The sequence below is a fragment of the Mobula hypostoma genome, chromosome 18 (genome assembly GCF_963921235.1).
Source record: "Mobula hypostoma chromosome 18, sMobHyp1.1, whole genome shotgun sequence".
NCBI lineage: Eukaryota > Metazoa > Chordata > Chondrichthyes > Myliobatiformes > Myliobatidae > Mobula > Mobula hypostoma.
This window is the reverse complement of record NC_086114.1, coordinates 18,235,866-18,252,253: the sequence shown is the minus strand read 5'-3', so window position 1 is coordinate 18,252,253 and position 16,388 is coordinate 18,235,866. Positions and strand designations below refer to the sequence as shown.

At 42.9% G+C, this 16,388-nt stretch overlaps 1 protein-coding gene across 2 annotated transcripts in view; it reads left to right on the top strand.

Moving 5' to 3' along the window:
- Positions 1 to 16,388, top strand: part of lrmda (leucine rich melanocyte differentiation associated) — a 1,142,867-nt gene that overhangs the window by 726,035 nt on the left and 400,444 nt on the right. Inside the window, exon 4 of one of the 2 annotated variants that reach the window (XM_063070163.1) lies at positions 638 to 775. The exons of the other annotated variant lie outside the window; for it this stretch is intronic. Coding sequence (XP_062926233.1) covers positions 638 to 775 — 138 coding nt within the window. The remainder of the gene's footprint in view (positions 1 to 637; positions 776 to 16,388) is intronic. 2 annotated transcript variants of the gene reach the window in all.

The window sequence follows — 16,388 nt, the reverse complement described above, 5'->3', positions numbered from 1 at the left end:
TCTTTGTGCAGCCTTCTTCAAGACGATAAATAGTATTTAACAGCGTATGTGTTTTTATTTGTACAAGCTGCGATAATATCTGCAAAGAGAGTATGAGTATTGGCAAGTTCTTAAATCAAAATTTTAGACTGATAGTGCAGAAACACTATGTCTTAAAATTGACTGGAGACATAATTCTGACTGTGCTAACATATTAACCCAACTTTTACATTCCTGGGGTAAAATGGCTGTTATTGTTTGCCACTGTGGACTCGTTTCACAATTGGTTGAATATATTCCTGATGGATGCAGTGTGAAGTAACTGTTTGTTTCCTTGTTGGAAAAGTTTCAGTTTCAACAATTGCTTACCATTTGGCCACACAACATCCATCATTTTGTCAATGTTTTAAATGTTTCACACTGAACCACCTTTGAAAGAAAGTGAACTAAAAAGAGGCAGATTCTTTCAATATATGCCAAAATTCTGACACATGGTAGCTGTGAATTGCCCCTTCAACAATAACTTTGACAAGTCGTGAGTGCAGCACTAAATTTGATTGTCAGTTTCTGATGTAAATTATTTTTTACTTATGACTGCTTCTGTACAAATGCTTTTTCATTAACGTGATTGAATCCTTAACCATAACCTTTGACACATCACTGAATTAGACAGTCTTTTGGATCATTTAGCTGAAGTGGTCCCTTTACTTAAGTACCTCAGCCTCCTAGGGAATGAAGCCTGTCCTAATGAACTTGTTAGCTTGGACAATGATGAAAGTGACTATCAAAGATACAGGTTAGTTGTACTTGTTCCTAAGAAATTTGGTATAGTTGCTAACTTTAGTGAAATATCTTTCACTGCATTGCACTAGGAATACCTTTAAAATGCTTCTCTTATTGGTTTAATGTTTCTTAACTATCAGACACATGTATTCATGATGCACTGGTTATTAATCATATAAATGATACGAGTAACTTAAGGAAGTTATTCAGCAGCAAGTATGCATGGTCCATTTAGAACTGTCAGAAAGACATATATGACTGACAACCTTTACAGTATGTGATATAATATTTATAGAATGTCATGCAACCATCGATCAGAAATGCATCTAACACATTGCTTTTAATAATAAACCATATTTTGATCTTGCTTGAAATATATAAAATGTGCCAAAATTACAGTTGGACTTTGGTATATGTTTTAAAGCAGGAGGTAAAATAATGAGTTTCAAAAGTTGAATTTTAAAGTTGCTGACAGGAGGCAGTTATGGTATAATGCTATTTAATCAGAGCATCTGCTTCGTAAGTTGTAAAGATAAAGATTAGTTTTATTTGTCAAATGTACGTCGAAACATCCAAACATGGGGTGAAATGTATTGCTTGTGTTAACAACCAGTACACATGGTGCTGGTGGTCATGCTGTTGCAAGCGTTGTCATGCTCCTGCCACCAATGTAGCACGTCCACAGCTTACTTATCCTAACCAGTACGTCTTTGGACTGAGAGAGGATGCTGGAGCACCCGGAGGAAACCCACGCAGTCATGGGGAGAACGTACAAACTCCTTGCAGACAGTGGCGGGAATTGAACCCTGATCTTCCAGCAGGAGCTTAGGGCCCTACGCTACTATGCTGTGTTCTTATGTGACCGATTTTATGTTATTTAGAGACACAATGCAGAAAGGGCCCTTCCAGTCCAATGAGCCGCAACCCCCAGCAACCCACTTATTTAACCATAACCTAATTTACATTGACCAATTCACCTACTAACCGGCACGTCTTTAGAGGATGGGAGGAAACTGGAGCAACCAGAGGAAACCCACGTTCTCACAGGAAAGACTTACAAACGGCATTGGAATTGAACTCCATATTCCAGCACCCTGAGCCGTAATAGTGTTGCGCTAACCACTACACTATCGTGGCCTATATCACAAATGACAGCATCAGTGACTTCTATTCATCAATGTGAATTTTTTTTGTGTTAGGGTACTGTCCTCCGGATAGTCGTCTGCGTGATCACAATCTGAAATCTCAAAGAAAAAAATACTGGGATGAGATCGAAAGTAACTTTGTTTTTCTTTGATATAGTACTAGCCCATGCAGAATAGTCAGTTTTATTTTGGTATATGATTACCAAACGGCCATCTTTTTTAACCAAATATCATTGATTATTCCAAGACCCCACTCTTTTAGTCCTCAACAGGATTAAAGTCCCAGAGAGTGTCATGCTTGGATGATTTTAAGAGTGCTTTTTCACCCTGTTTATGATAATTAGGAGTCTTGGATTTTCTCAATCAACAGAAATAAACTGCCCAAGATCTTGGCTAGTTCTAGTTGTAAGCTGCTGAAACAAGCAAAATCCAAAGTACAGACTGTTTGAATTTCTGCTCAGTTAGCTCATCTTAATGGTAGAATATTAAAAATTGGTCTCAGAATTCCCACTGTTTAGTCCAGGGAAGTTGGCCAGGATTCCTTATTTTGATCACTGTTTGAAATCCGTGCCAACTCCTGTGCGAGTGGTTGCTAGGCGAGACCAGGGGTGCACCATCTGTCTGTGGGTGAATAGCTTGCTGATGTAGTCTTGGCTGCCACTTGAGTAATGGACAACATGGTAAACCCTGAACGATATCCCGCACCTGCAGGGATGGAGCGAGTGTGGGAGAGAAACTGCAAGTAGAGGAAAGTATGAGCGGAAAGATTTTTTATAAAGTGTTCCACATGACAAGGGGGGAAATAGAATCTGACATCCCAAAGCCTTTGCTGCAGCTGAATTAAGTATTCTGAATGTGAGGTAATGGATCAGGAATATGTGAACTCTCAGTTGTAGAGCCATGGAGTTTTTCTACACAAAAAAACTGGCCCGTCAGCCCTGTCCATCCATGCTGACCAAGTTTGTACAATGTTTCTCTCCACGCGTTGTGGCACATTGGGCTGCAACTTTGCCATTTCTTTACCATTTATCTTTTTTTAACAAGGCCGAGTTGCTGAACTCTCAACCCAGCACGGATGGAAAGCATGCAAGGAGCCAGCTGGTTCTGAACCTGGGACCTCTTGCCTTGAAGTCTGGTGCGGATGCCACTGCACCACCAGCCAGCTTGCCGACAGTGGGCTGGTCCCAATTCCAACATTTGGCCCGTGTCATACTCATACCTTTCTGTCCACGTACCAATCCAAAGGTCTGAGCAATTTTGCCAAAATCCTTGCCTACCAGATACTTAGAGGATATAAAAAATAATAAATTAAGCAATCAATTAGAAGTTGCATCTATAAACTGGAAAGGGAGACCAAAAGAAATGCAAAGTTGAGAACATTTTTTCACTGAAATTTGTTATAGTAAATTTCGTCCATAGTTGCCCGATTCGGAGACCACTTCTGTTCATTAAGAGCATGACTGATTTAACAGCGGTGTACAAATTTGCAGCCAATACCACAACAGGAAGCTTAATGACCAAAAGCGTCTTGAAATAAAAGGCAGATGGAATTCACTTACTAAATATGAGCTGGAGTACTTCAGCAAATAAAAACCAGTAAATATACTGTACGTGAATGAGAATAGACAAAGTTTTGGGTTTTAGTTCCAAAGGAAATTGCAACCATAGAACACTCCAGTACAGGACAGCCTTTCAGCCCATAATGTCCATGCTGGCCACAAATGCAAATTAAACCAAATCTCTTCTGCCTGTATGTGATCCATATCCTTAAGTTCACTAAATGTTCATATGTGTTTCTGAATAGCATTTTAAATATCACGTAGAGGGACGTCCCTTTAAAACAGAGATAAGGAGGAATTTATTTAGCCAGAGGGTAGTGAATCTATGGAATTCATTTTCACAGACAACTGTAGAGAACAATTCGTTGGGTATACCTAAAGCTGAGGTTGATAAGTCCTTGATCAGCAAGAGCATCAAAGGTGTTGGGGAGAAGGCAGGAAAATGGGGTTGAGAGGGATAATAAATTGGCCATATTGGAATGGTGGAGCAGACTCGATGGGCAGAATGGCTTAATTCCGCTCCTATGTCTTCTATTTATTATCACATCTTCTTCTACCACAATCCCTGGAAATATAGTTCTGACAGCTACCACTCTGTGTAAAGCAAAAATTTGCCCCACACATCACTTTTAAACTGTCCTCCATCTTAAATTCATGTCCTCCAGTATATGGCATTTCGACCATGGGAAAAGTTTGACCCTATCTATGTCCCTCATGATTTTATAAACTTCTCTCAAATTTCCTCTCAGCCTCCAACACTGCTGAGAAAACAGTCCAAGTTGATACAACCTCTTCTAGCTAATTCGCTGTAATCCAGGCAGCATCCTGGTAAACCTCTTCTGTATCAATTACAAAGCCTCTTCATACTTTCTGTAATGAGGTGACCAGAACTGCACACAATACTTCAAGTGTGACCTAACCAAGGTTTTGTTTGATGCAACATTTCTTCTTTACTCTTGTACTCAATACCCCTTCCAATTAAAGGAAGTGTGTCATAATCTTCTTTACCCCTCCATCTACTTAATGGATCCCAAGATTGCCGTGTTTATCACGGCTGTTATGAGTCCTGCCATTAGCTGTACTCTGTTCACTTACGTCTGAACTCCCAAACTGCACAGTTACCCAGATTAAATTCCATCTTCTAAAGATTAGCTTGATCTGTCACATTTACATTGAAGCATCGAAACATTCAGTGAAGTGTGTTACTTTTGCCTCAACGACCAACACAGTCTGAGGATTGTGCTGGTGACTGCCCACAAGTGTTGCCATGCTCCCGGCGCCAGCAGAGCACGCCTAAAACTTACAAACCCCAACCGTATATCTTTGGAACGTGGGTGGAAGCTCATGTGATCACGGGGAAAACACACAAACTCCTTACGGACAGTGGCGCGAATTGAACCCCTATTACTGGCGCTGTAAACTGTTATGCTAACTGCTACACTACTGTGCTGCCCAGTGTAAAATCTGAGTGCCTACATTGATAAATCAATACCTAGTTTGTCTGTGGTCTAGCCTTGGGGTAAGGGGCCTGAATGCTGGTACTGGTTAATACCTTGTTGCCCCACATCTGTAATCAGCAACTGAATGAGCATGGAACAATGTTTGTAAATATCTTAAGTATTTTATGCTGTTTGCATATACCTATTAAATTTTTAAAATCCTTTAACTGCAATTGGATGACCCAGAAGGCACATCACCATTCATTCACGTGGCCAAGTGGTTAAGGCGTTCGTCTAGTGATCTGAAGGTCACTAGTTCGAGCCTCAGCTGTGGCAGCATGTTTGTGTCCTTGAGCAAGGCACTTAACCACACATTGCTCTAGTGTCTGTGCGAGGAGTGGCGCCCCACACAGACTTCTAATCTGCACCTTGTAAGGCATGAAAATGCCCAACGCAGGCCTCTCATGGTCTGAGTCAACGTTCCCTCCCATTCATACATCCACCTCACAGCCTTACCATCATATTTTGTAAATTACCTTCTCAATTGTTTAGTCAAATGATTTCATTTTCCCGGATATTTGTAGCCGCAAATGAGTTGTGCAAACAATGTGAACCCCACCATATCAGTTCCATACACAATTTGTAACTGAGCACAGGCTTGGTTTTGCCACAGCAGATGCACGTCGTAAGAAGCCTCTTGATATCAGTTAAAGAAGACATTTTTGTTGGCTCTAATTGATTCCCCAAATACATAAAGCAGTAATGATGGGCTGTGCTTGATGGGGAATGATCTGTTAAATGCTATTATTTCATTTGCACTGGGGGCCTTAATTAAAAGGATTATGCTGTGCAGTGTATGGGTTGCACAGAACCTGGAATTATGCTGCAATACACTGAATGAAAAAGTAATAAACCTCTGAACAGAATGATGACTTTTAATTGGACAAAGCTTAAGGCACTCAGAAATGCTCATGCTCTAGTTGAACAGTAGTTTCTAAAATATACTTCCTTTTTGAAGCAATAAGAAGTTGTGATGCCTTGATATTCATGCAAAAAAATGGACAATCCTTATTAGACTTAGTCATGAGCCGCAGTAACACACGCACAACGCTGGAGGAGCCCAGCAGGTCTGGCAGCACCCATGGAGCAGAATACAGAACCCACATGATGTCCCGTTGGCCGACAATTTTAATCCCTATCTCCATTCCCGTTACAACATATTGGTCCATCGCCTCTTTTGCCACTCGGTGGCCACTCTCAAGGTGGAGGAGCAACACCTCATATTCCATCTGGGTACCTTCCACCTGATGGCATGAACCTTGATTACTCCTTCTGATAATTTATTTTTCCTCCCCCTGTCCTCTTTTTCTATTCCCCACTCTGGTCTCTTACCTCTTCTCCTCACCTGCCTATCACCTCCCCCTGGTACCTTTCTCCTATGGTCCACTCTCCTCTCCAATCAGATTCCTTCTCTCTAGCCATTTTCCTGTCCCACCCACCTGGCCTAACCTATCACGTTCGAGCTAGTCCTCCTTCTCCTTCCCCTGTTTATTCTGGCATCTTCCCCCTTCCTTTCCCATCCTGAAAAATGATCTTGGTCTGAAACGTCAGCTGTGTATTCATGTCCATAGATGATATGTGTGCCTAAGGCTTTCACACAGTACTGTAGGGACTTTGATAATAAATTTACTTTGAACTTTGAACTTCAGTTTGAAATTGGCTGGGTGTCAGAGAAAGTGAATGCAAGGGTAATGGGTGGGTTGATCATTTGGCAGGGGTTCTGTAAGGGCATTAAACTTTTGCAGGGATTCACTGATAAAATTAACTCAGGTGGTGGGATCACTGATAAAACTGAGATAACATGGCATGTGGCTCTGATGGAAATCCTAACATAAAATTATTAATAAACAGACTAATTGAGCAAAAGAATGACTTGTAGATTTTATGTCTGGAGGAATGAGGTTGTCTCATTGAACAATAATAGTCTACTTTTCAAGAAATTAAATGTTAGAATCAGAATCAGGTTTAATATCATTGGCATTTTATGATTATGATTATAAGGACACGCAGTCCCCTTTTATTGTCATTTAGTAATGCATGCATTAAGAAATGATAAAAATGTTTTTCCAGAATGATATCACGAAAACACATGACAAATTGACTTAAAAACTAACAAAAACCACATAACTATAACATATAGTTACAACAGTGCAAAGCAATACCGTAATTTGACAAGAACAGACCATGGCACAGTAAAAGTCTCAGAGACTCTCGAAAGTCCCATCATCTCACGCAGACGGTAAACTACCAGCGCTGCCAACTTGCCGACGCAGCATCCTGGAAGCATCTGACTACAGTCCGACCGAGTACGTCCGAAAACTCCGAGCCTCCGACCACCTATTCCACACCGAGCACTGAGCACCATCTCTGCCAAGCGCTTCGACCCCGGCCCCGGCAACAGGCGATACGCAAAGCCGAGGATCTGGGGCCTTTGTCTCCGGAGATTCTCGATCGCACAGTAGCAGCAGCAGCGAAGCAGGCATTTCAGAAGTTTCTCCAGATGTTCCTCTGCTCTTCTCATGGCTGTCCCCATCAAATCCAGACTGTGCACGGCACCCCTAGTTACACATATCGATATTCATTCGGAACGGCCGTGCGCGCTGCGTCGTGCCGCCATCTTCTCCTTCCTCCTTGTCATGAAATTTGTTAACTTTGTGGCAGCAGTACAGTGCAATACATGATAACCATATAACCATATAACAATTACAGCACAGAAACAGGCCACCTTGGCCCTTCTAGTCCATGCTGAATGCTTACTCTCACCTAGTCCCACCGACCTGCACTCAGCCCATAACCCTCCATTCCTTTCCTGTCCATATACCTATCCAATTTTTTTTTAAATGACAAAATCAAACCTGCCTCTACCACTTCTACTGGAGGCTCGTTCCACACAGCTACCACTCTCTGAGTAAAGAAGTTCCCCCTCGTGTTACCCCTAAACTTTTGCCCCTTAACTCTCAACTCATGTCCTTTTGTTTGAATCTCCCCTGACGAAGGGTCTTGGCCCGAAACATCGACTGTACCTCTTCCTATAGATGCTGCCTGGCCCGCTGTGTTCACCAGCATTTTTTTGTGTGTGTTGCTTGAATTTCCAGCATTTACAGATTTCCTCGTGTTTGTGCTTTTAAAATGATATATATGTACCGTATATTAAATGGTTAAGTTAAAATAACTTAGCGTGTGGCCAAGTGGTTAAGGCGTCCGTCTAGCGATTTGAAGGTCGCTAGTTCGAGCCTTGGCTGAGGTAGCACGTGTGTCCTTGAGCAAGGCACTTAACCACACATTGCTCTGCGACGACACCATTGCCAAGCTTTATGGGCCCTAATGCCCTTCCCTTGGACAACATCAGTGGCGTGGAGAGGGGAGACTTGCAGCATGGGCAACTGCTGGTCTTCCATACAACCTTGTCCAGGCCTGTGCCCTGGAAACCTTCCAAGGCACAAATCCATGGTCTCATGAGACTAACGGATGCCTATATATAAAGTTAAAATAAGTAGTATCAAAACAGAAATTTAAAAAAAGTAGTGAGGTAGCGTTCACAGGTTCAATGTCCATTTCGGAATCGGATGGCAGAGGGGAAGAAGCTGTTCCTGAATCACTGAGTGTGTACCTTCAGGCTTCTGTACCTCCTTCCTGATGGTAGCAATGAGAAGTGGACATGCCCTGGGTGGTTGGGGTCCTTAATGATGGACGTCGCTTTTCTGAGGCACCGGTCCTTGAAGATGTCTTGGATACTCATAACCATGATGGAGGTGACTAATTTTACAACTTTCTGCAACTTACCTGTGGGGTAGCACCATGCACCACCCCCCCCCCCCACCGATACCAGATGGTGATGCAGTCAGTTAGAATGCTCTCTACAAAAGCTTTCGAGTGTTTTAGATGACAAACCAAATCTCCTCAAGGCAGTTAAGGTCCAAAGTGATTTAAGTGCTCATGTACCTTGATTACAGGCAGGTGTAGAAATTAATTTAAAATGTTAATTGAATGCTGACCTCTGAAGAGAATAAGAACTCAAGGAAGAGAGGTGGTGCTAGAACTGTATAAAGTCCTGGTAGAGTCATACCCGGAGTGCTGTGAGCATTTTGTTGAATATATCCAAACACTGTTCTTACCTTCCATCACAGTGAACATGATCCTCTCCTTTTCCTTCACTCTCCAGTTCATCATCTCTGAGGACCTAACCTGGTCCCAAAATATCAATGCAGCTATAAAGAAAGCAAGCCCATGACTATATTTCATTAGGAGTTCAAGGGGATTCGGTTTGCCACCTAAAGTTCAAAGTCAATTTATTATTAAAGTATATATATAATGTGCAATCTGAGATTCCTTTCTTGCTGGCAAACACAGGAAAACAAAGAAAGGCAATAGAATCCACGAGAAAGTACGTATAACAAAATCTGGCAAATATCCAATGTGCAAAAGAGGACAAATCATGAAAATAATAATTTAAAAAAGTAAACAAATGATATTGAGAATGCAGGATCCCTGAAAGTGAGTTCGCAGGTACCAGAGTCAGTTCAGCGCTGAGGCAAATGAAGCTGAAGCCGGACCAGGAGCCACAGATAGGAGCGCCTATTGCATTCACATCTGGTCAGCCCATTATAGAAAGGACGTGGTGTCCAGGGAGAGGGTGCAGAAGAGGTTGACCAGCATTGAAGAGCTTGTGCTGTAAAAGGAAGGCTAGGCAAAGTAAACTGGTGGAGTTTGTATGTTCTCCCTGTGAGCCTGTGAGTTTCCACTGGCTGCTCCAGTTTCCTTCCTAAGACCAAAGACATACCGGTTAGTAGGTTAATTGGTCACTATAAATTGTCCTGTGATTAGGGTAGCATTAAATAGGTGGATTGTTGGGAGGTGTGGCTTGTTAGGCCAGAAGAGCCTGTTCTGCTCTATATCTCTAAATAAAATTAATAAAATATCATCATCTTCATCGTCATCATTATGTGTTGTGTTATATGACACAGGTGATCATAGTCCCATGACCATGACTGTGCTTAGCAAATTGTTCCACTGTGGCGGCTCGCCCACGCAGCAAGCGAACCAGCTCCAGCAGTCGCCGGCGAGCCCGCAGCCGGCGGCAACCGAGACGACTCTGAGTGCGGGGCAGACCTCAGCCCAGAAGCCAACGTCGCTTCCGCCCCGCAAAGAACGGGGATTGCTGGGAGCGGGTACTTAAGCACGCGTCGATTCAAACAGTGAACGGTTCAACCCGACCCTGCTCGAGTCAGTGTGTTGTTTTCACTCGTAGCGTATCAGCACGACTACATTACAGAGGTGGTTTGCCATTGCCTTCTTCTGGGCTGTGTCTTTACAAGATGGGTGATCCCCGCCATTTTCAATACTCTTCAGAGACTGAAGAGTATTGATTGAAGAGATTGAATCACTAGTTCCTTTTTCACTCTTCAGAGATTGCCCAGTGTCAGTGGTCGCATAACCAGGACTTGTGGTATACACCAGCTGCTCGTACGACCAACCCCCACCTGCTCCCATGGTTTCACATGGCACTGATCAGGGGGGTAAGCTGGTGTGACACCTTGCCCAAGGGTGACCTGCAGGCTCGCAGAGGGAAGGAGCATCTTACACCTCCACCCTGTCTCCTGTTTAACTATGTTAAAATAAGATTGTCACACGTCCCAAGATACAGCAAAATACTTTGTTTTGCATGCTTTATTTGGAGTGACAGAAGCTGAGGGCCGACCAGATAATTTATAAAATTATGAGAGGTACAGTCAAAGTAAGACAGCTGTTATTTTTCCCCAGTGTTGTCAAAATGTCAAATACTGAAGGGCATCTACATAAGGTGAAAGGGGGCAAGTTCACAGAAGATGTACAGGGCAAAATGTTTTTTTACACAGACGGTGATGGGTGCCTGGTATGCACTGCCGGGGTGGTGGTGGAAGCCAGTATGATAGCAGCATTTAAGAGGACCTTAGAAAACCACTTGAGTATGCAGAGAATGGAGGGATATGAACCACCTTCTGGCAGAAGGTGTCTTTTGCTTTCTTAATTTGGCATAGCATCATGGGTCAAAGGGCCTGTTCCTGTGAAAACTGTCCTCATTTGAGAGGAACGCATCGATTTTTAGTCTTTAAAGTCAATTTCGCAGCTGACTATTGCTAAACACTTGGATGATCGCTGTGAAACCTTACAGTGTTTTGGCAATGTCACCAAATCTGCTCGTGAGCCTACTGCACCAGCAGCCCGGGTTCATTTCCCACTGCTGCCTGTAAGGAGTTTGTACATGCTCCCTGTGACTGTGTGAGCTTCCTCCTACGTTCCAGAGTTGTATGGGTTATAGAATGAATTGGTCATATGGGCGTAATTGGGCAGCCTGGGCTTGTTGACCTGGAAGAGCCTGTTATTGTGCTGTAACTCTAAATTAAAAAAACTATAAATAAAATAGACTGACACATCATCAGTGTATAAGTAACCTGATTCTATCTGTATCTGATAGATAAACTTTCAAATGGAAATCTGCATTATGCTTTACAGAATGGTAGCAGAGCACTCTACTGCAATATGGTATGAAAAATTTTAACATGGACTTACAATTAGAGAGATTCCCAATCACTCTAGGCTGGAGCTGTGATGCAGAAGTAATGCATTGGATTGGGAAAGGAAACATTATTGCTAATCAAAATTTAAAAAGAAAGCAGATCCTGGAAATATGAATTGAAGATGAAAAATTACTGAAAAAAAACGCAGTGGGTCAGGCAGCATCTGTGGAAAGAGAACCATTTAGCATTCTGACAAACTGAGTCACAAACCTAAAACATCGGCCATTTCTCTTTCCGCAGATACTGCCTCACCTGCTGAGTTTTGGCAGCATTTTCTGCTTTTAAAAACTATTGTTAATTACACTGTACTCATTTGTTCAAGAATTACAGAGGCAAAGAGCAATGAAAGATTATTAGTTTGGTAAGGAGAACAAATTCTTGTCGTTGCTTAGTATGCCATATACATTTTCCCAGAATTGGGGAATCAAAAACTAGAGGGCAGGGGTATAAGGTGAGAAGTGAGAGATTGACTAGGGATCTGAGGCGAAACCTTTTCACTCAGAGAGTGATCAGTACACGGGAAAAGTTGCCAGTGAAAGGGTTGGGCAGATACTGTACATTAGCAACATTTTAAAGGTGCTGTACTTGGACATGGAAATAGATGTGAAATGTCACAGAAATGGACATTTGAGATGCAGGACGGATGTTCCAATAGTCACAAAGTCCAGGATCATGGAGTCATGATCGGAGGATAATGGGTAAGACAAGAGAAAAAATTTCTTCCTTCAGAGAGAGGCCGACCTGTGGAATTCTTGAACACAAAACAGTTGATGTCATTAAATATATCAAGAACCAGTTAGATATTTTTCTCAAGGCTGGTAGGATTAATGTTTATGTGGAGGAAGCTGGAACAAATTACTGAATTTGGATGAGCAACTTCATGGTCTATTGCTATTTTTGTTTTCTGTGTCTACTCTATGTCCCATTGTTTCATCGGCTGCAGTACCATGTCAATTTGATAGATGGCCATAAAAGGGTCAAGGTTTTTTTGTAAAAACACTGATGACAAAGAAGTACGAAGGTTGGTGCACAAACTCATCTGGGCCAACTGAACATCTTACAATTAAATGCCGACCGCAATACCTGCTCTGGGAATTTACTGTAGTGTTCATCAGCACTCTTTACTTTCCCAAAGATGCTTTACAGCATCATCTGCTCTCTACAAAACAAACATCCGGGCAGTCTGTTCATAATTGCAGGAGACTTCTATAATGTTAACCTGCAGGTCATTTTACCCAAACGCCACCAACACTTCACTATGGCTACAAGGGGAACAAACAGACTTGACCATGTTCATGCAAACAGATGCAGTATTTACAAAACCATCGCACGCCCTCATCTTGGACTCTCTGGCACCATCTCCATATTGTTAATCCCAGCATACAGACTGCCACTGAAAATGGAGAAACCAGTTAAGAGGATCATCACTGTATGGCCAAATGAGACACTCTCTAAGCTTCAGGACTGTTTTGAATGGATTTACTGACAGGTGTTCATGGAGATTGCCGCAAACAGAGAAGACACAGACCTCGAGGAATATGTCACATTTGTCACCAGTAACATCACTAAGTGCGTAGACGATGTTGGTAACTCAAGAAAATTATCTCACTGACCAACCAGTAGACCTGGCTGAATGCAGAGGTACACTTCCTATAGAAAGCCCAGGATGTTGTCTTCAAGTCCGGTGACAGAACAGTTCTCAGGGCAGCCGTGAGAAACTTCATCTTATGCATCAAGAGAGCAAATGTCCCCACATGCTTCAAATCAGCCACCATTATCCCTGTAGCAAAGAACTCTATACCTTCAGAACTAAATGACTACTGCCCAGTGGCACTGACACCAATCATTATGAAATGCTTGGAACGGCTGATAATGGCACATCTAAAAAATTCCATTTCTGCCACATTGGACACCCATCAATATGCTTACTGACAGCATCTCTCATTCATCTGGCCCTGAAACACCTGGAAAACCAGGATACTTATGTCAGAATGCTGTTTCTGTATTTCATTTTGGCATTCAACATTATTGTCCCACAGACCTTGGTGAACAAACTCCTATTTCTTGGTCGAAATGCACCACTATGCAACTGGGTGTTGACTTCCTAATGAACAGACCTCAGGCAGTAAAGTTGCACAAACGTTCCTCCCTCTTCATCACCCTCAATGCAGGTGCCTCCTACGCCTGTGTATTTGAGCCCATTGCAGAAAACTCTGCTCACGCATGACTGCATGGCCAAACACCTAAGCAATCACATCATCATGTTCACTGATCATAGGACAATGGCGGCGTTCATCCCCAATATTGATGAGACTACCTACAGAGAAGACGTGGAAGAGCTCGAGGTCTGGTGCCAGGCAAATAACTTCTTACTCAATGTCAAAGGAGATGATTATCAACTTCAGGAGAACCAGCACCACTCTCACTCTCCTTTAGGTCAGTGGCACAGCAAGCAGTTTCAAACTCATCTCACACATCCTCTCATCGTCCCAGAACACATTCTATACAGTCGAAAAATGCTCAGCAATGCCTTTATGTCACAGAGATTCGAATATAATCCAAGTGCAGAGTGAGAGACACTGAAGCAGGATCGATAGATCACAGACTTTAATGTGAACAGTGTTAAAGGGAAAGAAAACAATAAACACTAGGCCAAACAGGGCCATTAACTAAAACTCTCAAATGGAAAACAAAGCCTACACTGCAGCTGAAAAGAACAACTAAGAATTAAACAAATACGGGTAGACTTCAGATTCAGTTGACTCAACGGTCCAATTTCTCATGCAAGGCGGAATGCAGGAAGTAAAGCGTTGCTGTGTCCAAGTCTCAACAGATACTATGATGCAATGAATAGAGTTGAATACTATCAAAATGAAATAAGGTTCGTCCATCGTCATCGATGAAGACCTCGAAACCATTAGTAGAGGTCAAGTTGCTAGCTTGAGACTCAACCCGGCACGGATGGAAAGCGTGCCCGGGAGCGGCCCGACTGGATTTGAACTTGGGAACCTTCGCTCTGGAGTCCAGCGCTGATGTCACTGCGCCACCAGCCGGCTTATGATGGTGTCGAGACAAGCGCTTGATTTGGATTTAAGTGAGGGAGAGTTACTTAAAGTCAACCTCACTCTCTCTTCCCAATTCCCATCTGGATCCAGTGGCAAGACAAGAGACAAGATGGCTGGAGATGGGACTAGGCGCAGTGGATGACCAGGACATCTTCTGTGTCTTGTCGTGCTCTACACATTCCAAGACACTTGCAGAGACCGCTTTCTTGACCGTTGGACCTTCCATTGGTCTCGTCCGCTCAGTCCGCCGGAGTCTGTCTTCACCTGCTGGGATAGACAGCTCCCTGTCTCACCGAGGGTTTGAGACCCGTCGGCTACCCTCGCCTGGTTTAGCCGGCTTGTCGAAGCCGTTGCCCGGGGTGCAGCTGCTGTCGCATGCAAACAGCTACGAGGAGCCACAGGTGAGAGCTGAGTGCCAGGTGGGGACCAAAGGTGGACAAACCGCCCCATACACCCCATCAAAATGAAATAATAATGAGCTGACATGTTCATATTCAAGAGCGCAATTGCTGAATCGGCTGCGTTGCCGAATCTGTGGTTGTGACATTTTACTTTCTGAGGAGGCTAAAGAGAGCTGGACTTTGGACATATATACTAAGAAGCGTCGTAGAAAGCATCCTAGCAAGCTGCATCACTGCTTGGTATGAAAACTGCACGAAGGTGGATAGAAAGGCTCTACAATGGGCAGTCAAAACTGCCCAATGCATTACTGGCAGCAGACTACCGTACATACATAAAGGTGCCAGAAAAGGGCTGGTAAAATCATGAAAGACCTATCCACCCTGCTCATGAACTATTTGTCTCACTCGCCTCAGGGTAGAGGCTACATAGCATCCATGCCAGGACCACCAGACTCAAAAACAGTTACTTTCCTCAAGCAGTAAGGGTGATCAACTCCTCCACCCACTAGCTCTCCACACCCTCAACACCACTACTTTATCAGTTCCTGTCATCCTGTATAGACATTCCTGTGCCTAGTGTCACTTTATGGACATACAATTAATCTATGTATATGGGCTAAATTATGTGTTTATATTTATTGTGTTTATTTTATTATAATTATTGTGTTCTTTATCTTTTGTAGTATTTTTGTGCTGCATAGATCTGGAGTAGCAATTATTTCATTCTCCCTTACACTTGTGTTCAGGAAATAACATTAAACAATCTGGAATCTTGGACAAACAGCTGAACAAACAATGTGCAAAACGAGACAAATTGTGCTAATACAAAAAGAATAAATAAATAATAATAAATAACCAGGTCATAAATGTTGAGAACAAGAGTTGTGGAGTCCTTGAAAGTGAGCCCGTAGGTTGTGGGTCGAAGGGTTTCTGCTGAATGGTCTCAGCCTGAAATGTCCTCTGTCCTTTTTTCCATAGATGCTGCCTGGCCTGCTGAGTTCATCCAGCATTTTGTGTGTGTGTTCCATAGGTTGTGGAATCAGTACAGTGTTAAATTGAGTAAAGTTATCCAGTCTGGTTCAGGAGTCTGATGGTTGAGTGGTCATAATTGTTCCTGAACCTGGCACTGTGTGCATGTGCCTCCTTCCCAATGGCAGCAGCAAGAATTGAACATGGGAGTCCTTGACGATGGAAGTTGCTTTCCTGCAGCAGTGCTCCATGTAAATGTGCTCAATGGTGTGGAGGGCTTTAGCTGTGATGGTCTGGTCTGCATGCACTATTTTTTGCAGGCTTTCCCCATTCAAGGGCATTAGTGTTTCACCACCAGGTCGTGATGCAACCAGTCAATATACTCTCCAGCGCACGGGTATAGAAGTTTGACAAAGTTTTAGTTTACATGC